Genomic DNA, 23,308 nt, shown 5'->3' on the forward strand with positions numbered 1-23,308 from the left:
TGCTGGAATGTGATATGATTCCAGAGGACCGGTCTGAGATACCCTCTCCTGAAGTTGCACAACATTTTCCTCACTTGAAAGACATTGCACACAAAATCCCTCCCATCAATTCAGACGCACAAATCCTTCTGCTCCTAGGAAGGGATGTGTTGAATTTGCATAAAGTGAGAGAACAACACAATGGGCCAGCAGATGCTCCATTTGCTCAACGGCTCGACCTTGGCTGGGTAGTCATAGGAGATGTCTGTTTGGGGCGCACGCATAAGCCGAGCTCTGCTGTGAGAACCTATAAAACTAACGTGCTGCTCAATGGGAGACCATCATATCTCAGCCCGTGCTTCAACAGTATGAATGCAAAGGAAAAGCTGTTAACAGTCCAGCAGAGATGCACTACTCAAAGCCACATGGATACTTATCACGGGGTCAAAACAGACAAGCTCGGTGATACAGTGTTCATCAAGAGCGAAGACAATGAGAGACCCGGACCTTCACTGGAAGATGAACGTTTCCTCAAGATCATGCAAAGTGAGATGTACCAAGACAACTCTAATAGTTGGGTCGCGCCTCTGCCCTTTGTAACACATAGGCAGCGACTGCCAAACAACTGCCAGCAAGCTCTCAAACGACTGCATACTCTCAAGCGGAGTCTCGACAGGAAGGCAGACATGAGAGATCACTTTGTTAAGTTCATGCAGAAGATGTTTGACAGTCAGCAAGCAGAGTTAGCACCTGCTTTGAAGCCTGAGGAAGAGTGCTGGTATCTTCCATTGTTTGGAGTATACCATCCACAAAAGCCTGGACAAATACGGGTAGTTTTTGACTCGAGCGCCAAACACGAGGGGGTGTCATTGAATGATGTCCTTTTAAGTGGTCCAGACTTGAACAACACTTTGGTTGGAGTGCTACTGCGGTTTCGAAAAGAGCTTATAGCAATAACTGCGGATGTGGAACAGATGTTCTACTGCTTTACTGTAAGGGAAGATCACCGGAACTACCTACGTTTTCTCTGGTACCGAGAAAATGACCTCACAAAAGAGGTGACAGAGTTCCGCATGACAGTGCATGTGTTTGGCAATAGCCCCTCACCAGCTGTGGCGATCTATGGGCTGAGAAAAGCAGCTCAAGCAGGCGAGGCAGAGCACGGCAAAGATGCAAGGGAGTTTGTTACCAGAAACTTTTATGTCGACGACGGTCTGACTTCACTCCCTACAGAAACAGAAGCCATCAGTCTTCTTCAAAGAACACAGAAGATGTTAGCTGAGTCCAATTTACGGCTACACAAAATTGCCTCAAACAGTAGCAAGGTAATGGATGCATTTCCAGCTGATGATCTGGCCAAGGACCTGAAAAACCTAGACCTAGGGACAGATCCTCTTCCTGTTCAGCGTAGCCTTGGACTGAGCTGGAGTCTTGAATCAGATTCTTTCACCTTCCAAGTTTCCAAGGAAGAAAGACCCTTCACTAAGCGAGGCATACTCTCTACAGTCAACAGCTTGTATGACCCGTTAGGTTTTATTGCTCCCATCACTGTCCAAGGCAAAGCCCTCATCAGAGAACTTACCACAGAACCATGTGAATGGGATGATCCTCTTCCACCTGCCAAAGAAAGACAATGGAATGCATGGAAAGACTCCCTGTCAGAGGTAGAGCTTCTGCACATACCCAGGCCTTATATTCCGTCTTCTCTGTCCTCCATACAGCACCAAGAGCTTTGTGTCTTCTCAGATGCCTCGTCAATGGCTATTGCAGCAGTTGCCTACATATGAGCTATTGATAAACAAGGACAGTGCTTCATCGGGTTTGTCATGGGTAAATCCAAGCTAGCACCCAAGCCTGCACATACCATCCCCCGATTGGAGCTGTGTGCTGCAGTTCTTGCTGTAGAGGTGGCAGAGCTCATTTGTCAGGAGATGGACCTTGAGCTGCATGCTGTAAGGTATTACACAGACAGCAAGATTGTGCTAGGCTACATCTATAATGCTTCGCGAAGGTTTTACATCTATGTGTCCAACAGAGTCTCCAGAATTAGGAAGTCCACTACATGCACACAGTGGAATTATGTTGCAACAGAAAACAACCCAGCTGACATCGCAACAAGGCCGATTGCAGCAAGTCTCCTGCACAAAACAAGCTGGTTCATTGGTCCTCAGTTCCTAAAGCAGGCCCAACAACAGGTATCCCCATCAGTGACATTAAGTAAGTTTGACCTTGTTGAACCACAGCACGATGCAGAGATTCGCCCAGAAGTCAGCACCCTGACAACTAAGGCTACTGATAGACCTCTCAGTCCACAGAGATTTGAACGGTTCTCCTCATGGAAAACTCTGATAAATGGAATGGCGAAGCTCATATGCGTGGCAAGATGCAGGTCCAGGCTTTCAAAACAAGTCCCTCAAAATCCACAAACACAGGCAAAATTTAGAGTGATCTGGAGTGTTCAACAGTTTGTATTCACGGAAGAAGTGAGACAATTGGAGAGAGGGAAACAAATTTCCGAAGCAAGTCCTCTGTGGAGGTTGAACCCCTTTATCGATCAGGATGGAGTGCTTAGAGTAGGTGGACGGCTCTCTTCAGCTGACCTTCCATATGATGAAAAACACCCAGTCATACTCCCAAAGAGACACCATGTGACAACTTTGTTAGTGAGACATCATCACCAGGAAGTTGCCCACCAAGGTCGCCACTTAACTGAGGGGGCACTTCGCTCAGCCGGTTTGTGGATAATTGGCGTAAGAAAGCTGGTTTCTAGCTTGATCTATGGATGTGTCATATGCCGCAAACTCAGAGGAAAGCCTCAAGAGCAAAAGATGTCTGACTTGCCTGAGGATAGGCTTTGCATAGAACCCCCGTTCACCAGAGTTGGTCTAGATGTCTTTGGACCATGGAGTGTAGTGTCACGACGAACAAGAGGAGGCACAGCAGAAAACAAGCGATGGGCAGTGTTGTTTACGTGCCTAGGAACACGAGCAGTGCATATAGAGGTGATTGAATCCATGTCCACCTCAAGCTTTATTAACGCCTTAAGAAGGTTTTTTGCCATACGAGGACCTTCCAAGGTTCTCAGGTCTGACCGTGGAACCAACTTCGTCGGTGCCTGTAGAGAGTTAAGGATCTTTACAGATGACTCAGAGGTCCGAAATTACCTTAGTAATGAAGGCTGCTCATGGACCTTTAATGCACCACACTCATCCCATATGGGAGGCTCATGGGAAAGAATGATTGGTGTTGCTCGTCGGATCTTAGATGCCATGCTGCTGCAGTCTGGGCCTACCCGTCTTTCTCATGAAGTCCTTGTCACCTTGATGGCAGAAGTGATGGCAATTATGAATGCTCGGCCATTGGTTCCGGTGAGTACAGATCCAGAGTCACCGACAGTCTTGACACCAGCAATGCTTCTTACTCAGAAAGCAAACGTTGTGTCTGCTCCCGAAGGGGTGTTTGACTTGAAAGACCTATACAGGAAACAGTGGCGACATGTCCAATGTCTAGCCGACATCTTTTGGAAACGATGGCGACAAGAATATTTGACAACACTGCAGTCCAGAAAGAAGTGGATCAATGACAAAAGGGACATGCAAATCGGAGACATTGTCTTACTGAAGGATGACCAAACCAAGCGAAATGAATGGCCTATTGGTCTCATTGTTAAGAACATTCCTAGTCAAGATAATAAAATCAGAAAGGTGGAGGTTAGGGTTGTGAAACAAGGTGCTCCACGGATTTACCTACGTCCAGTTTCTCAGCTCATCCTTCTGTTCCCCAAGGAAACTATAAAGAAAGACTGAGGTATACAGGAAACTAAAAAGTAAAGTAAAAGACGGAGTGGTATAAAATACTTTATACCAGGCGGGGAGTGTGTTGGTATAACTTTAATGTGGGAATATGCTTTTGTTTGTATGATTTGGCACCCTCTTGTGGCCACAGTTGGTACTTGGGAAGTTGTTATGCCCAGCTAGTTTGCTACAAGTGCTCAGTGGAGGTGAAACTTTTGCCCACGCATGCCTGTAAGTTTTCATTACATACTATAACCTTAACTATCTGATTTGTGATGCATGTGTAATGTGCATATACTGAGTTACTATTTCAGCTGTGTGGTCATTACTCATTTGTAAAGCTACTTGTGTGCTAGCGACTGTATATTAGCATGTGTTTGCTAACTTGCTATGATCAATAATGCTAGTTAACTGAAGGTGATGTTTATGTTTAATTTAGGCAACCTTAAGATTTATGTTTTTTGCTGGTTGTCATGAAAACTAAGTTTCAATTAGTACATTATGTATGTTCAGTGAATGAGAAGGTAATTATCTGTTTTGTGTTTATTTAGTTTTACAAAAAGAAAAGAGAAAGGAGAGTAATGAAAATGGATAAAGGATACCATGTATAAGAAGCCTCAGTAACATGGCCTGTAAACTGGAGATGCAGATCGAAGTAAAGAAGAATCTCAGTTCAAAGCATTCTCTTCTTCTCATTCTGTTCACTGTCTGTCAAACTGGATAAGCTAAATCACGCCCACATCTAGTGAGGACAGAACAACAGCTCTAGTGTGAATATGTACTTTTAGAAGTATCACAGTTTATTTCTAAAGGGATACATGTTGTTTGTGGTGCTCTATTTAAAAAAACTACTAGCCTGTGAAACTATTAGAAAAGTGAAATCTTCCTAAACTAGCTAAATTAAATGCTGTGTGGGAATACACGGTTTTTAGAAGTATCACTGTTTATTTCTAAAGGGATACCTGTTATTTGATCCTAAATAGCACTGAAGAAAATGCAAAAGGCTCCTAACTAGTTAAAATACCCCTAAAGTAGTTAAATTAAATCATCTATGTCTAAATAACAGAACTCTGAGACCTATACAATCCTTTAAAAAGAGTTTAATTAAAACACATAATGGTTTCATTAAATAATACTCTATTAAACACATGTGAACTCATATGACCTCTGGACACACACGCACATGCAAAAAGTCCGTTCTCGCGCACGTGCACGTGGGGAAAATGCCCTCGGGGTGTGGGGGGGCAAAAATAGGTATAGGTATATTACTACTTGTCTTCTATAGGTCATATCCATCGACTCCTCGTCCTCCCTCAGTTTTACTCCACCTCTTTTTTCGTACACCTCCATCAACACCTCCATTTCTTCTGACTTTGCATGCCAACACTCAGCATCCAGCATAGTAATGCATACAATTTACACCGTCGGCAGCATCCTCCTCCTCTTACTGCTCTACATCCTCATCCTCTACATGGGTTTCTAGCATTGGCGCCGTCAGCGCTCTACACCTGCAGGGATGACAATGAGCCACTCAGACTCAGACTCCTGCATCTCTTGTATAAGCATCTTGAGGCCCCCCACACCCATGCAAGATTATTATTTGCTTCTTCTCCCCTTTGGTTTTCTTTCTTTCTCTCCACCTCTTTCTTTCATTCTTTCCCCCTGTCCTATTAAAAAAAAAAAAAAAAAAAAGATGACAAAGGATGAACTGAAGCTCCGCCATCACGTGATGTCACATGCTGCTGTTTCTGATGTCACTTAAAAAAAAAAAAAAAAAAAAAGATTATTATTTGCTGACTTTTCATCTGCATTTAATACAATTCAACCCCTCTTACTTGCTGACAGGCTTTACAATCATTTCAAGCTTGACACTAGTCTGGTCGGCTGGGTGACAGACTTTCTGACTAATAGGTCACAATGTGTGAGGGTGAATAATGTCTTTTCTGATGTGCTCTCCTCCTCTACTGGATCACCCCAGGGTTGCTGCCTCTCCCCCCTTCTGTTCATTCTGTACACAAATGAGTGTCGCAGCAATTTCACAAACAGACACATCCTGAAGTTTGCTGACGACACAGTGATCGTCAGTCTTCTAGTGGGGGATGAGTCAGGCCATGGACAGGTTGTAGATGATTTTGTGAATTGGTGTGATGAGTCCTTCCTCTCACTTAATGTGTCAAAAACTAAAGACATGATTATTGATTTTAGGAAGTCCTCTTATAGCTCATCACCCACTATCATTAAAACTGCCGATATTGGGATCGTTGAGAGTTATAAATATCTAGGTGTGGTACTTGACCATAAACTGTGTTTTGAATCTCATGCTGATGCCACTACTAAAAAAGTTCAACAAAGACTGTTCTTTTTAAGCAAAATGAGATCTTTTAATGTCTTATCTGAGATGTTGTCTTTGTTTTATAGAAGTTTTATCGAATCTGTGATGTCTTTTTGTATCACTGCCTGGTTTGGTAACCTGACGGTGAAGAATAAGAATCGGTTGGGACTTCTGGTAAAAACCACTAGCATTTTTCAGGGCGCTGGCAAGATGGACTTTTGGCCATTTACAATAGAAACGTGCTTAGAAAGGCTCATTCTATTATTAATTGTGTGAACCATCCACTTCACAGTGAGTTTGAGTTGTTGCCTTCCGGCCGCCATTTTAGAGTACCTCCGAGGAGGACTAAAAGACTCCAGGTCTCTTTTATAGTATTGTTCTGTTGTTCTTATCCTCCTGCTGCTAAACTAATTTCCCCTTGTGGGACAATAAAGAAAACTGAATTGAATTGAATTGAATTGACTTCTTCACCTACAACTTGATGATTTTAGAGATTTTTGGAGTCTTTGTTAGAGTCCTCAATAATGTGTACAAATATAATGGTAATAACACACTGTTTGTGTTAGGGCAGTATTTCTCCAGCATTACATTACCTGTACAGGTTATGTTTCATCTCCTGACCTGTTTGGAGTGCTATCTGGCTAATGTTCACCCCATCACATACAGGCATCTGCGAGAATCTCATGGGATCAAGATTAGAAACATCATCACTGTGTGTGTTTGGGTGGTGGGCTTGGGTGGATGGGGGTAGAACACTTGTACTGGCCAAATTTTCCTGCAATACCATTTTTCTCCAACATGGGCATCTGCATATTACTTATTTCTTTCTGCTGCCTGTCTGTACTTCACACTCTGATTCCTCCGGGGCCAGGGGAGGTGGGCGGGAACAAGGGGCGGGTTGACCAATCAAGGCAAAGAGCTTTCCACATGATTGTGGCCATAACAGGAGTGCTGGTGTTGAGATTTGCTGGGATCCTGATTTTTTTTCTGATACAAAATGCACTACCGGACGGTTGATACTAAAGAGCACTGTGTGGCAGTGGAGTCAGCAGTTCGGCTGAGTGTACCCAGCCGTCTGGTTCTTCCTCTGCTGTTTCTGCACAGAGCAGGAAAACTGTCATGCATTAAAATTTCCAATTTAGACTGATGTTACATGACATGTTCTCTAAACAACGTTGCATCGGGTGTCAAAGTCACATCACCCTGAGTAATATTAACAGAAGGGCAGATGCTGCTATAGAAACCTAAATAAAACTTGTATTTCTTATTTGAGTGAAATGTACTCAAATTGCATCAAGCATTGCTAAATAACTTTTTTTTTAAAACTTGAGTTGGATTTACTTGGCATAAACATACACTACCCGAATGTAATAAATAATAATAAAAAGATTGTGTGTCATAGAAAGTTTCATTAATGACACTTGCACGTATCACGTGATATTAATTGAAATATTGGACATTTTGTAATAGATTCAAAATATTATTTTATATTGACACAGTTTCAAAGTTTGAATATTTTCCGTCATTTTCTGTGTATCTAAATAAAAATACTGCTGTAGACATATATATATATATATATATATATATATATATATATATATATATATGTACTATTGTAAATTTAAGTTTTCTTTTATTTACTTACTTGTTACATTTGTTTAATTAATTAAATATAATAAAAAATTACAAAGAGTTGTGTTTTCCTTTCCGAACCACAGTAAAGCTGTTTCTTTTCTTGCATCCAAAATAAACAGGAAATCATCCGGAATGAGCGGAAAAACTGTGACGCGTTTCCCGTCGGACTGTTTTCATAGTTGTACCGGTGCACCTTGAACTTGTCTGGGTGGATTTCTCAGTTTTCTCGCACTTTAGCTCCATAAATAATTTTTTTTCACGATGTCCAACTTTCCGCAGTTACTCCGAGCCGCGCCTGCGCCCTTCAGGCGGCTCTCTTGTGGCAGAGGCGCAAAAGGGAGCGTCAGTTTCAGTGTTAGTGGAAACTTCTTGCGCCTGCGCTCCTCAGCTGCGTTATCATCCAGCCCGGAGCACCGAAACAGACCCAGAACCCGGGGCTACGCGGGCTACAGCCGCAGGGAGCCGGTCCGGATCGGCTGTGCCTCCGGGTTCTGGGGGGACACGGCCACCTCAGGTAGGCCATCACGTCACCATCCATCACGATAACGCCGTGTAGATGTAGCTAAAAAAAGGGTAAAACGTTATTGCTTTTATTGTTATTATTGTTGCAGTTTTTGGTTTTACGTAGATGGTGATGGATGCCTTTCGTTTGTTGTCAAGTAAGTAAGTAAAATGTAATAATTAAGCACATTTAACATTTTCCCTCACCAAATTGCTGCACAGAGTATGCACGTTTATACTATACTTTATACTAAACCTTTATACTTTTTATTACCAGTCGTAAAAGGCTGACGGGGTATTGTTGTCATCCTTCCCGGTGCTGTTTTAAATCGTTACTTGACGTAGGAGCAGCACAGGTGCATATTAAGGGGCAGGGAGATGATTTGGGGGGTTTCTTTTACCTAAATAAAGACATTCCTACCTTAAACTGCTGTGTATTTAAAAAATCACCACTGCAGGAAATTGAATCTGTGACGTTTGTATTAAAAAACAGAAACGTCAGCTGGTTTCGGAGGGTTTAAGAGGAGCCTCAGAGTGAGCTGTTTCACTCATTCTGTCATCGAAGTATTCGTGCTTTGCTGCTGAGCCTCTTCTCCTGTGCTTTCAGTGCCTCAGCTGATCCACAGCGGGAAGCTGGACTTTCTGGTGTTTGACTACCTCAGTGAGATCACCATGTCTCTGCTCACCGCTGCCAAAACCAAAATGCCAGTGAGTTCCTGCATTTCCACAACCAAGTTTTTACCACCTGCAGAGATGCAGAAATATAAAAACAAATAACAGAAGAATTTAAATGAACATCTTTACAAACATATACACACAGTGCTAAAATATTCATGCAGCTGCTTGTGTTAAAAACTTCAGGGAAGATTTTTTATTTAGTTTTTTGTAGCTTAAAAATTCTACATTTAATTTTTGTAAAAGTTCACATTGAAAATAGCCACTGACGCACAATCGGTAAGTTGTCTATGGAGTCCAAACAAAACGTGTGTGGTTTGCAGATTTATTGTAAAATGATCAACTTACCGTATTTTTCGGACCATAAGGCGCACTGGATTATAAGATGCACTGTCGATGAGCGGGTCTGTTTTCATACATAAGGCACATTAAGGGAAACAAAACAGTCAGAAAAGTCAAACTTTACTCAGCTCATTCTTCTTGCTTCTGTACCATTGATTCATTAATGTTGAATTCTCTGGCAGCTGCTCTATTCTCATGTTGTTGCAGTATATTAATGACTTTCCGTCATTTTCTGTGTATCTAAATAAAGATACTGCTGTATTGTGGATGGATTATCTCAGTTGTTCTCCGGACTGAAGTTTGGTCCGTTTACAGCATCCTGCCATGCGATTGCATTTCTCACTAACCATCGGGAACCCTCACGTTGGCTTTTATTGAGTGGAAAAAAGTTAGCATTCATCCTCCAGCCTCACTGTTTATATTATGCTAACATAGCTGTGTCGCTAGTGATCACGTAGGACATCATTATTTACCAGCCAGTCCAACTTCAGTAACCCTACAAACGTCACTGCTGTTTAGTTTTCTGTCTTATTTAATGTTGGAAGTGATGACAGAGCTGTACGTTTTTCAGAAATCTCTAGGTCAGAACATGATATGTCATGCTTAGGTGGAAACTAGCGAGCTAACTTCCTTTTAACTTCTAACTTCCTTACGTTTAATACATTTTGTTTTCATTGATGCCTGGATGTTAAACTTGATTGTTACACTTGGTAGAGCAGCAACACTGATCATTTTATTAAAGATGAAAGAATTTAGACAGTTTTTAACTCTCAGTTAAAAAGTCAAACAGTGTTTGTTTGACTTTGGGATGTGAGGCGGAGTTTATTCTGCAAGGCTTCTGACTAAATGGTAAATAAATGGTAAATTGTCTGTATTTATATAGCGCCTTACTAGTCCCTAAGGACCCCAAAGCGCTTTACATATCCAGTCATCCACCCATTCACACACACATTCAAACACAGTACACTACAGTAGCTGTAATCCTTCAAGCGGTCTCCAGAGGCCTGGTAATGAACCAGTCAATTGATTCAGGTGTGTTGACCCAGGGTGATATCTAAAACCTGCAGGACACCGGCCCTCGAAGCCTGGAGTTGCACACCCCAGCTCTAAGAGGAGAAATGGGGTTTGTAGGAGGGTTTTCTGCCTGCTGTTGCAGCTCTGTGCCAGCAGGGAGCAGCGCTGCTTCACCTCTCTCCCCACCTCTGCATTAACATCTGACTCTTGCTCTTGCAGAACCTCGGTTACGCTCCAGACTTTGTCCAGGTTGCTCTGGCTCCCTTCATCAATGACATCCACAGGAAAGGTGAGTAAACAGCACAGCGGGAAGTGTGTTTCCATAGCAACAGGTGATCTCGTGATCAACGGCAACCTCCTCTCTCATCAGGTATCCGCGTGGTCAGTAATGCGGGTGGCGTGAACCCTCTGGCCTGCGCTGAAGCCATACAGGAAGTAACCAAGAAGGCCGGCCTTGAACTCAAGGTCGCCGTGGTGACCGGTGATGACCTCATGCCTCATGTAATGCGCCTCTGACATCATCACTCCCTATTTAGTGTGATTGATTAGACGTTTAATCCTCTCCTTTCTTCTTCTCTTCTCTCAGAGGAGCAGCCTGTCTGACGTAAAGATGCCGGACGGCAGTGGCAGACAGCAGCTGCCTAAAACCCTGCACAGCATGAATGCCTACCTCGGGTACGGACGCCCTGCTTCGTGTTACAGATTTCAGCTGCAGCCCAAACAGCTGCTGAAAGCCTCTGCCATGTCTCCATTTCCAGGGCCGTCCCTATCCGCCGCTGCCTTGATCTCGGAGCGGACATCGTGGTGACGGGACGCTGTGTGGACAGCGCCGTGGCCCTGGGGCCGCTCATGCACGCTGTAGGTTTTTAATTTCTAACATTTATTGAAATTCTTCCAGCATTTCTCCAAGAAGGGATCACACTTTGTCATCCTGCTGCACATTTTTGTTTTTTCTTTCCCTTTTGGACATCATGAGAGCCACAGCGAGGGTCAGGAACGAGCAGGCAGTTTCATTGCTCAGCGACACTTGGAGTTTACCCACATGCGTGCAAAAGTTCTGTTGGTACAACAGCTACATGCATTTTGATTTTGAAGAAAGTCAGGCTTTGTGCAAATGTTCATTGGTGCGTTTGTGTGAGTTTGAGGGTTTTCTGTTTGAGAAAACAACCAAGTGACAGCAACCGGGAGAGTAGGAGAAAGAATGCGATTCTGTTTGACGTGCTCAAATCCAGTCTCATCCTCAGCTGTCTGTTTGAGAGTAGCAGTCAGAATAATGGACAGAAAAAAAAAAGAATAAAAAAAAAAAAAAGGAACGAGCAGGCGTGCAAACAGCTGCAGTTCCGTTAGTGGCCACTTGAGGCAGACTTGATTCAAACACACTTATTTATTTACCTTCTACCAACAATCTGTTCGTGTGTTTGCTTGAGTCGCCGCCAGAGACGTGATGTCTGTGTGTGTTTCTTATCTGCTGCAGTTTGGATGGGAGAGAAACGACTACGACCTGCTGGCAGCCGGAAGGTACACGCACGCACACACACGCGCACACACACAGACATGCATGGACACACACGCACAGACAGCGGTATTTGTGACACTATGTTAGGTGTGGGTCAAAAACTGTAGTTAAAACCTTGAATTAAGATTAAAGTTAACAAATAAAATACCAAAAAGTTGCAATAAAACAAAAATTTAAATTAAGACTCCAAACTGTTAAAAGCCACAAACAGTGAAGCTGAATAAATTACAATTAAGCTTTTGCAAATAAATACAATTTAAATAATGTTATAATTTTTTTATAATGCAGTTAATACAATTATATTTTATTATTATTAATTAATATAAAATATAACAATAACATTTGAGGAAGTCCAAACTGTATTTTTAAAAAATGAAAATCAAATAATTTTTTAAAAAGTGAGAAAGATAAATGATGTTTTAAAAGGCCGTAAAATATTAAATATTTAAAAGCAAGAAGAAAGTTACACTTGTTCCAAAAAATACTGAAAAAACTACAAAAATGTAAAATAATGTTTCAAAAACCTATAAATAAATTCAATTACAATTTAATGCATCCATCCATCCATTCGCTTCCGCTTATCCTTTTCAGGGTCGCGGGGGGCGCTGGAGCCTATCCCAGCTGTCATAGGGCGAGAGGCGGGGTACACCCTGGACAGGTCGCCAGTCTGTCGCAGGGCCAACACACAGGGACAGACAACCATTCGCACTCACATTCATTCACACCTAGTGACAATTTGGATTATCCAATTAACCTATCCCCACAACAATTTAATGCATTAAAACAAAAATAACTCTGAAATATTTGAATATTTAATAATATAGGTTACAAACACAACACAAATTAGAACAAAGCTAAATAAGGTTGACAACAAAAACAATCACAATTTAATTGAATAAAATTTAAATTTGGTGATTAAAGTTTCTATTCTGAACAAACGTTCGAAGATAAAGAAATTATTCTTGAAATAGTTTTTTATGATATTTGCTTGCAATGAAAATACTGTTTAAACCGTCTCTGAACTTCAGATCATTTTGGTATATAGTCGTTGTTTTCTGTGTTCCAGTCTCGCGGGTCACCTGATCGAGTGCGGCGCTCAGAGCACAGGAGGCATCTTCACAGACTGGCATAAAGTTCCCGATTGGTAAGAATTTTATGGTTTTCAACACACTTCTCAAACCAGATCTGTGAATACAGCTCACGGGGTCAGAGAGTCAATGTTTGAATTATTTTCTTCACTTTAAAAGGTTTAAATGAGTAAACGGTAAGTTTTTACTTTTCAGACTGAGTACAAACTGTGAATGAAAGTTTTGAGAACAGTTTCAGAATAGATCCAGTTTCAGTCGTAGACTCCAACAAAGTTTTTTGCTGGCTTGACTTTGACAACTCTTTGATAACTTTCAGCATGATATTACCTAAACAGCTTGGAAGTAGAGATACACATATACATATACAGCCCACTTTGATCTTAAGTGATCTTAGGTCGTGTGAAACTTCACTCTCTGTCAGAGACATTTAACTACACATTTAATATGTTAATATGAATTTCAGCAGTTTTTCTACATTATAAATTACACCAAATTACACCAATTACAATTTTGGTGTAAAATTACACCGAAAATTCTGGTAGTTCACTGCTCACATGGTCTGCAGTTATAAAAAATAAAGGTTTTGTTGATTCATGGGCTTCTATTGTAGACAGTGAAAAGCAGGAATATTTCTTTTGTTTATAGACTGCACTGATGTAGTATGATCAGCAGAATACCCTGTGAAACCTTTAACCCTTTAAGACCTACCATAGAACCAAGTCTGCCAGAGCTTCATATTTTTACATGCTGTAGTGACATTTTTGGCAGCATTTCAAGTTGCTATACATCATACAACCATTATAGCCCAAATTGTAATAATATGTCTGCATTAAGTCCATAATAACTACATAAATTGCAAAAAAGTACAATAAACCACAATAAAATTGAAAATTGTTTTTGTTTTTTTAACTTATATTGCTAGTTAGAGAAATTTAAGAGGCTTATACCTCAAAAGTGTAAATACAAAAAAGTTGCAAAAAAAGTTTCCAACAACAGAAAATTTAATTTGAGTGTCTTTATAGTTTTATTTTTGAGATTCACCAATTTTATATACTGCAGAAAAAACAAAAAGAAATATTATAATGCAAATTTGCAACAAAAAAAGCCAGGGTTAAAAATACAGTTAAAACCCCCAAAAAGTATGCCCTCCTTCATATATTTTATAGTCGTGTGGTGGGACCAGATCTGAGTCTTTGCGGGGCCGATTCTGGTCCCGGGGCCCTATGTTTGACACCCCTGAGTTAGGCCTTTCTGCTTCTCAGTTTGTAATGAACCTTCACTGGTCACTCGTCCACTCTCTCACTTAATGTGAACAATTGGAAATGGGTAGATATTCAAAAGCTATGAAGTTAAAGATCAAATAGTTTTCTGACATTTAAATTAAGTTTAGTTTGTTGTTTTCAGCTTACAGTTAAAAAAAAGCAGCTTAATTTTTTATTAGCTTGTCAGGGCTGCAGGTTGTTAATCTTAACAGTTAGTAGCCTTGAGCTCCTTTTAGACTCCAACATTGATCACAGACTAAATTTGTGCAATGTCAGCGGAAGAGCTTAAGGGTAAAATGACTCTTAACTGTTCTGTCTGTATAAATCATTAAAGTCAAATTATCCTCACTATGGAAGGCAGTTTTTCCTTCCTGCTGTCTCCAAGTGTTTGCTCGTAGGGGGTCATTGGATTGTTGGGTTTTTCTCTGCATTATTGTGGGGTCTTTACCCTAACATATAAAGCTCCTGTGGGAACTGTTATTCTATATAAATAGAATTAAACTGATTGAAGGTAAAACAGAACTTTTAAGCCACAATTAGCAGTGATGTGCACATAGTTTCATGAAGAGAAAATCCTCTTCAACCGTTTAAACCCATCATGCTTTGGGCTTGTGTCGCAGCCAGCGGCAAAAGAAATATTTCACCATCAGAGGCAAGAATGCATTGAATTAAAGGTCAGCAGATCCTTGAAGCAGACATCAGTGTGTCATAAATCAGAAGCTGGAAAACCCTCCAAATCCACAGCGGACTACCTCAGGAGGTTTTTCCATGGTTTATTTCCATGGTTGCTAATGTTCAAGGACACGGAAATCAGATCTCTCAAATAAGCACAGTGAGATAGACCCCAAAAATCTCAAGGAGGTAGGAACATACTGGATGAATAACACATGAAAATTCAACAACATTAAGGCAGTGATGTCTGCCAAAGAGGCTGTTAGTAAGTACTAAAGCAGGTTGCCAAACCTTCTTTCAACCTTTGCCTTAGGAATTTAAGTTATTGTTGTTTAGAAACTGTAAAGTATCTAAACTTAAAAAAAACCCAGTTGCTTTATAGTATTAAACAAATGTGTTGTCTTTAAAGTTCTTCCAGGCTTATGGACTATAAATGCTTAAAAACCTTCACATCAAGACGAGGCGTGAAACCTTAAGGAGTTCCTAAAATGTCTTTTCTACACTGAAGACCTTCCATACTGTTGTCATTCAGAGCAACAACAAAGTGAAAATCTAAAAACGGAAACAATTTCAGTAGAAAGTCAAAGCCTGGCCTTTGATTTGGGTCTCAGGGACAACATGGGTTTCCCGGTGGTCGAATGTTCCAGCGACGGCTCCTTCGTTCTCTCCAAACCGCCCAAAACCGGCGGCCTCGTTTCCTTTGGCACTGTCGCCGAGCAACTGGTATACGAGATCGGAGACCCACGGCGATACCTGCTGCCAGACGTCATCTGCGACTTCAGCCAGGTGGTGATCCAGGAGGTACCAGGTACTGCACACAAACACAACCTCACACATACTGTTGAGGACATGACCGACAGCTGAACTTTTGACTGTTTTCATAACCCTCAAGAACTCCTCAAACAAACCCATCTGGAGCTTTGACTCGACCCTTGATTGAACCCAACACCCTCCGCTGAACCTCCAATAAACTGTTCGTCAGCTCATCATTAGCAAATTATTCTCCTTAATATCAATCAACCCAGAGTGAACCCATCTCGAGCTGTGCTACAGTGTCTAACCTTCGGGTGAACTCCAGAACCATTGCCTGAACTCCCACTGAACTCTGCTTCTCTGATAAAAACCTCCGCTTTGCCCGATTTGAGTAATTAAATTTTTTCCATTTTGATTTTATTTGAGAGAAAACACTGATGTGCCCAAATTTGGGGGATTTCTTTTACACTCCTACTCCTCTGCTTGAAAAACTAACTAGAATCATGTACACTGTATACGTTTGAAGAAAATCTTGAATATTTCAAAAACATAACTCAACATAACTCAGTTTTGGGATGTAGGAGACAGGGAAAGTTTAGGTGTGAACAAATAACTTATATTTTTATTGTTTTTATGCATAAAAACACCCAAAACATGGACTGTTTGACATACTACTTTTTTCTCCTAGTCATAACTGATCTCATAGACACATTCTGTGGATACCAGCACAGATAAACATCCATAAATCCAACTGAGATTAAGGGGGAAAAAAATACAGTTCAGAATTTGCCTGGAAATTTCCATGTTTTTACATCTTCTTCAGTATTAAAGCAATTCAGTGAGAGTTTTCTTTCCTTGTATGCTTTTACGTCAGTGTTTGTGAGCAGTAGTTCTCCATCCAACTTGCTGAGACTGAACCTGGTCCTTATAGATGTGGTTATATAAAGAAAAAGAAAAAATGATTTTTCAATCTTTTTTATTTTTTTTACCTAGTCTAATCTTGGCACATCTCAGCTTGGTGTGTATTTTGTCCTTAAACACTGAGGAAGCTGGAGAAGTGGAAGACAAAACAGATAAACTGTATCTAAAAATAATGAGTTTAAAAAAAGACAGGCCTGAGAGATGGGTCTGGCCCTTTAGTATCTTAAGTTTCCCGTATTAGAGCACTATCAGTCATAGGTTGGCCTCCAGAGAGCCCGGACATCACCATTATTAAAGTGGTGTGGGATCATCTTGACAGAGAACTGAAGAAAAGGCAGCCAACAGAAAAAGAGCTCTGAATGGTCTTCAACAAGCCTGAAGACTATTCCAATCTTATAATTAAGGAATTTACAAGAAAGCTTGTCTAAGACATTTCAGGTTGTGCTGACGAATCAAGTCATTCTAAATATTGACTTTCAAGTTTGTTATAATTGTGCACATATTCCAGGTGTATTTGCACGTCGTGATAAATTGCTGCATCTTTTTCCCATTTCCCTAGCAAAATACAAAAAGTGAGGGATGTTATTTGAAAAAATATTGACCTATCGCCAACAAACTGCTTGTTTCCCCATTTCTTCAATATCTGACGCTTTAAAATGACTAGAAAAATGTAGGTGCTCACAGCCAAGCTGGAGACCATAGTTAATGAGAGGTGTATAACATTTTGACCATGATTAAGAAACTTAATTAAGAAACTCTTTTTGCTTTTAAACGAATTAACAAGGAGAGCTTGAGCTGAGGTTGTGAGTACTCCATCTGGTTACTTTGGTTGTAGTTTTCCGTGTCAATGCACATTTCGCTAAAAGTAAAGTTTAAGTACAGAAAACCTGTTGTTGTCTATTTTTTTTTTTTTTGTTTTTCTGTTTTATCACTTGGAGGAAGTGGTGACATGCCAAGTGTCAGATGAGGTCAGTAAGGTTAACTAGCTGGATGCAATGTTGTGCTTACTATTTGCATCATGGAAACTTTATTTACAGTCGCTGGAACAAATAAATGGTAAAGGGAGCACTAAAATCTATAAATATGAACTCATTCAATATTTTTTTCTTCATTTATTGGAAATCAAATTTATAGTTTCCAATTTTATCAAACTGCTTTCTTTTTCCCTGTAATTATTCTATATATGTCTGTAAAATCCAATGAATGGGATTCCTGAACTGAGAGAAAAGTCTGCTGTAATGCATACTTGGTTCAGATGTGTGGTAGCAGTAAGTGGATCGGCTCCTGTACAGTGTCCCACTTCAGAGGGGGGAAATGAACTTTTGGCTCTCACTGTTGCTAAAAATGTAAATATTTCAGTCTAATTGAGCTCCGGCTGAACTCCCGAGAGCCGTTTGACCACTCGAAGACCCGCTGCCCTCATCGGCTGTTTATTTTCTAACATGAAGGAGTCAGGAGAGTGGACCGGTGGTAAGTCTGCAGTCCGGTTCAAACAGGGGTGAACAAAGTGCTGCGTGATGTTTTCAGTGTACAGAGGGAGATATGAGGAGGTGAAAGATGGCGTTGAAAGATGGGGGATGAGAGGCAGAAGCGTCTCCCTCCTGTCTGTATATTTAAGTTCAGCGAGGTCAATGAACTATTTATTAAAACACAAAGCAGCTTAAAGGTCAAGCATGAAAAAACTACGAAGTAACTGGAAAACATTAAAGGAAACCCTTGAAAACACATCAACTCTCACCGAGAGTCTATACAACATCTATACTGGGAAATGTGTCAGGAAAGAAGAGATGCCACATCAACAATTTGATGAAAATGATCAAACTACAGGGGGCTGAATTTAAGGGCACCTTGGAAATCAAAGTAAGATAATGTGGCAGCTTAGCCCATTTTGCCAGAGTTGTTTTTCATTGCAACAACTCAAAATGGTATTCAGTAGTTTGATGGCCCCCCTGTGCAGGCAGTTCCTTCGTCCTTCAGGAACTGCCTGCACACCCTCACCACATGAGACTGGGCATTGTCATGCACCTGGAGGAACCCAAGGCTCAGTGCACCAGTGTGCCAGTGTAGGGTCTGACAGTGGGTCCGGGGATTTAAGCCTGATAGCTAATGGCACTCAGGGTGCCGTTGCCTAGCCTGTAGGTGTCTGTGTGTCTCCATGCAGGCCATCAATGACCCACCACCAAACCTGTCATCCTGAATGATGTTACAGGCAGCATAGCGGCCTCCATGATTTCTCCAGAGCCTCTCTCTTCTGTCACATGTGCTCAGGGTGAACCTGCTCTCTGTGGAAAGCACAGGAGGCCATTGATGGACCTGACAATTCTGGTATTCTATGGCAAATGCCAACCTTGTTGGACACTGAGTATCAGGCAAACTAAAGGATGTCAGGTTCTCAGGCAACACTCATGAAGTTTGTTTCTGGTTGTTTGGTCAGAGACATTCACACCAGTGTCCTTCTGGAAGTCCTTTTGTTGCTCTGTTCCTCAAAGCAGAAAGCAGCAGATACCAGTTCTCTGAAAGGGTTAAGGGCCTCCTATGGCACTCTCCAGCTCTCCTAGAGTAAATGCTTTTCTCCTGAATTCTCCTCCGTGATCTTAAGACTATGCTGAGAGAAATTCTAAAATGTTTTTTAAAAATATGGGAAATAATAGTAAGAAACTAGAATAGAAAGAATGTACAAATTTAAAATTAAACTACGTTTAATTTAATAATCTACAAAGTTTTTTATAAACAATTATAGATTTTTAAATGAGATTAATAAAAAATAAATAAAAATTAAACAAACTAAAATTAAACGACATGAAATTAAAAGATTGATAAAATTTCAATATAATGCAATAAAATAAAAAATATGCAATAAATATTTTAAACAAAAATACAATAAATTAAAATGATAAAAGCAAGAAACAAAACAAAACAAAAAGAATTTTTAATTAAGAAATGTTTGTAAATGTATGTTTTTCTTAGAAATGTAAAAATTAAATAATTCTTCAATTTTTCCAATTTTCCAATCAACCATTCCAATACCATTAAAGTAATTACATTACATTGTTTTATTAACACATGACATTTTGATGTTGTGAAGTTGTTTTTGTTTGTGTTTTCAGGTGATGAGGGGGGAGCTGTCAGAGTAACTGGGGCGCAGGGCTTCGCCCCGTCACATGACTACAAGGTAAAAAAAACAAACTGTATTTGATTCTTATTTTGATATAATATGTCGATAATGTGGAATATCGAGTGCCACACAGGTCAACTTTTTAAATAATATTTTACTGTAATTTAGAGTTTGGGTCCTGTCACCTTCACCATCCTCCTTACAGGTTTGTGCGACTTACATGGACGGGTTCAGGGCGACCGCCGTGTGTCCGGTCACCGGGCCGAGAGCAGCGAAGAAGGCCAGAAGAACGGCAGAGAGCATCATCAAACGGTGGGAACAAGAATCACAGCTCCGTGTACTCTGAACTGTGTGGATTTAAACATTAACTGCTGTGTGTGTGTGTGTGTGTGTGTGGTTAGGACAAAGAAGATGTTTAAACAGTTGGGACTGGAAGATTTCAGCTCGGTTAACATCCAGGTCCTCGGAGCTGAAGACACATACGGTGCCAATGCTCGCTATAAGGTAACAGACTAAAAAAGCTGCAGTTCCTCTAATGTCCACTTGAGGCTCCAACAGCAGGTCAGTCTCCATCACTCTCATGTTAACTTGACACATTTTTTAAAAAATATTTAAAAAATGAAATGATAATATCTTAGATCAGCCGTCCCAAACCTTTTATGCGCCCCGGACCAGTTTACCTTCTACAATATTTTCACGACCCAGCCTTTAAGATGTCGCCAATAAATACAACAAAATAAAACCAGTACTGGTACCAAAAAAAGAAGATTAATTCATAAAATACAGGAAAAGACTCAGGGAAACTGAGTTAACGATAGAAACGATAAAAAATAACAATAAAAACTGATAAAAACCCGGAAAACCATAAATTTCACACCCGAGCCTGAACTCTCGCGGCCTGGTACCAAACGACTCACAGACCGGGCGCGGGCGTTGGGGACCACTGTTTTAGATAAATAAAACATAGACTTAATAAGACATAACAGGAAAAAAATTACATAGAATATAAAAACACTTAGTGTGGCTGTGTCCTTGCTTTATATTCAAAGCTCTGCCCTGTCAGCTGACTTTTATTTTTTCATAAAATTGAATAATAAGATGAAGATTCTCTGCAGGAAACAGGAACCTTGTATTTTATACAAAGCAGTAGAAACTGGAGTTGCTGGAGGAAAAAACGTCATGGCAGACATGAGAACAGAAACCCCTCAGAGTTGTAGTGTACATGGCTCAGAGTGGGCTCAGATCCAGGAGCCTCGGCAGACCGTTAAGATCTCACATAAGAACAGAAGCTGAACAAGCTGCTGGACGTCTTCTCTGTTTCTTTTGGTACAACCCCCCTCATTTTTTTTTTTTTTTTAGTGTTTACTGATCAATGGATTTCCTTCATCTTAGTTTTCCTTCTTTTGTTTCTCTGCATCCTTTCCCTTCCTAAGGGTTAAGGGTTGCAGTTAAGCTTGTTTCAAGTCTCTAAATGCCCCCTTCTATCACCCGCTTCAACTTGACACAATCCCGCTGTTCTACATCCAACCTTCACATCTCCTTTACCACAAGTAGGTGAAGGGTCGCAGTAAAGCCTGTTTCATGCCTCTTATTTTGACTCCTTTCACCACTTTCACCTCTTAGACTATCTCCATTGATCATTAAATTTACGTTTCTTGTCTTTTTCCAGGACTCCCGGGAGGCTGTGATCTGGTTGGCCGTCCACCACAAACAGAAGAAAGCTCTGGAGCTTTTCTCCAGAGAAGTGGCTCCTGCGGGGACCGGCATGGGTACGACTAACCCCGTTATCTCCTCTTTAAACTCTCTAAACTTGTTCATAGTACGCAAAGACCTTTACGATGAGATCTGAGGACATCTGGATGTGGTAGCAGCTGCTTATATAAGTGTCTTTTCATGGTTATTAGAAGGAGAACAGAGTTGTCTATACAGTAGTGAATAATGCATCCACACTGGAGGCTTGTTTAATGGATAAGATTACCACTGTTAGTAAAATATTTAATTACAAATTCAAACACAGTCCGTATTCTTTCTTGCTGTTAGTGCGGCCTGAGAAAACTGGGATACACTTCTTTGCTTGTCTTACTGACCTTATTACGTCTTACCATAGAAAATATAGAGATCGTATCGTTAGAAACTTATGTTAATTGATCTGAGCATGTAGCAGCAGCTGCTTACATAAGGACAACATGATTATCTTTCATCAAAGTTCTCCCATATGCATCCTACCCCTCAGCTGTAAAGGCCTGATGCGATAACTCGAGAACCATGTGATGTAGGAGCTTAAAATTGATGCCACTGGTGCAGCTATTGAAAATCTCAGAAGTGTTTTCAATATAACATTTTTAAATATGCTGTTTTTCTTTAGAAAGCATAAACAGTTTCTATGTTTTAAGGCTCTGAAAAAACAAACTTTTTGTTGCCACTGCTGTGCAAGACTTTGCCAGACTCAGAGCTTTTTAAATAAAGTTAAAACTAGAGATGGACCAATCCGATATTACGTATCGGTATCGGTCCGATACTGAACTAAATTACTGGCTCGGATATCGGAGCGAAATAAAAATTTTAATCCGATCCATTAAGTATCACAAAAGCACCTCACAAAACTTGCACCATGGCATAACTCAGCTCATAACCGTAGCACGTCGGAGCAGTGTGCATCACGTGATAGAGCGGCTGTGTGTATTTGGAGCATCGCTACCAAACCAGCATTTCATCTCCGAGAAAGTTATCCCAGAGAGAAGTAAAGCAAGTGCGTAAGTTCATCTCTGAATGTTTGTAAAGCATTCCTGCGTTAAGCTTAACAACCAATATATGGAGCGACTGCCTCTTCTTGCTGCTACTTCAGTCATGAAACTGCTTAATGATCAGCTGATCGGCTTTTCTGTCGCGACTCCGTCTCTCTTGTTTGTTTTTGGTCCACTTTGTGCCAGAAAGAGGAAACCAGCGGCTGAACAACAGCAGCACGTTTAAGCTTGATAAGCTGTTGTTAGAATTTATTTAATATTACTTTCTACACCAGGATCTTTTTCTGCGTAGCTGACGCTGTAACTGTGCAGGGGCGGATCTAGCAAAGTTTAGCCAGGGGGGCTGATAGGGCATGAACAGGGAAAAGGGGGCACAAAGACATACTTTTCTTTCTTATTCTCATTTAAAATGTCTAGCTTTTAATAAATAATTATCTGAATCTTACACCCAAAGTTCTTATCTGATGTAAAATGTATAGAAGTCCATTACTGTATATAGTAACTGTTAAGTCTAATATACCCTAGTAAGCTATAGTACTTTTTCCTTTGGGAAGGTACCATTTGTGCAGTCTGCAATTCTGTTGAAGAAAGATGTTGAATCTATTTAATATTTCTTGAAAAATAATTGATTTCTGTGCTTTTTTTTTTTTACACTGCATTAAATTAAGGTTGATTACGTCGATTAAGCATCATGAGGTGGAGCGTGAGGGGTGGTTCCCTATTATTTTTGCTGGAGTTGGGCACCCTGTTAGTTAGGTTGTTTAATATTTCCACTAAGTACTTTTTAAAATACCAGAATAGGGAGGATGGTGTAGGTTTAGGTTTATTACATAGATCAGTGTTGCTGAACTATGAAATATTTTGGGTGCAGTGTATTTTTTGCATATAGGTATTAGAGATGGCACGATACCACTTTTTTATGTCCGATACTGATACCGATATCATAAATTTAGATATCTGCCGAT

The 23,308-nt window shown here is 40.5% G+C and overlaps 1 protein-coding gene across 3 annotated transcripts in view; it reads left to right on the top strand.

Moving 5' to 3' along the window:
* Positions 1–7,930: 7,930 nt before the first annotated feature.
* Positions 7,931–23,308, top strand: part of LOC146579005 (uncharacterized) — a 36,232-nt gene continuing 20,854 nt past the window's right edge. For 2 of the 3 annotated variants that reach the window (XM_085260454.1, XM_085260469.1), the window contains exons 1-13: positions 7,931–8,254; positions 8,849–8,949; positions 10,492–10,561; positions 10,643–10,773; positions 10,859–10,947; positions 11,031–11,130; positions 11,747–11,790; positions 12,855–12,932; positions 15,422–15,618; positions 19,592–19,656; positions 19,805–19,911; positions 20,001–20,103; positions 21,269–21,368. In XM_085260454.1, the coding sequence (XP_085116580.1) occupies positions 8,002–8,254; positions 8,849–8,949; positions 10,492–10,561; positions 10,643–10,773; positions 10,859–10,947; positions 11,031–11,130; positions 11,747–11,790; positions 12,855–12,932; positions 15,422–15,618; positions 19,592–19,656; positions 19,805–19,911; positions 20,001–20,103; positions 21,269–21,368 (1,438 nt within the window). In that variant the 5' untranslated portion in view covers positions 7,931–8,001. Of the gene's footprint in view, positions 8,255–8,280; positions 8,400–8,848; positions 8,950–10,491; positions 10,562–10,642; positions 10,774–10,858; positions 10,948–11,030; positions 11,131–11,746; positions 11,791–12,854; positions 12,933–15,421; positions 15,619–19,591; positions 19,657–19,804; positions 19,912–20,000; positions 20,104–21,268; positions 21,369–23,308 lie in introns of those variants that run through there. The other variant, XM_085260461.1, reaches the window with a different exon arrangement.

Source organism: Mchenga conophoros, linkage group LG3 (genome assembly GCF_057382185.1).
Source record: "Mchenga conophoros isolate Kocher_MC1m ecotype Shallow Benthic linkage group LG3, M_conophoros_male_GT1.1, whole genome shotgun sequence".
Classification (NCBI taxonomy): domain Eukaryota; kingdom Metazoa; phylum Chordata; class Actinopteri; order Cichliformes; family Cichlidae; genus Mchenga; species Mchenga conophoros.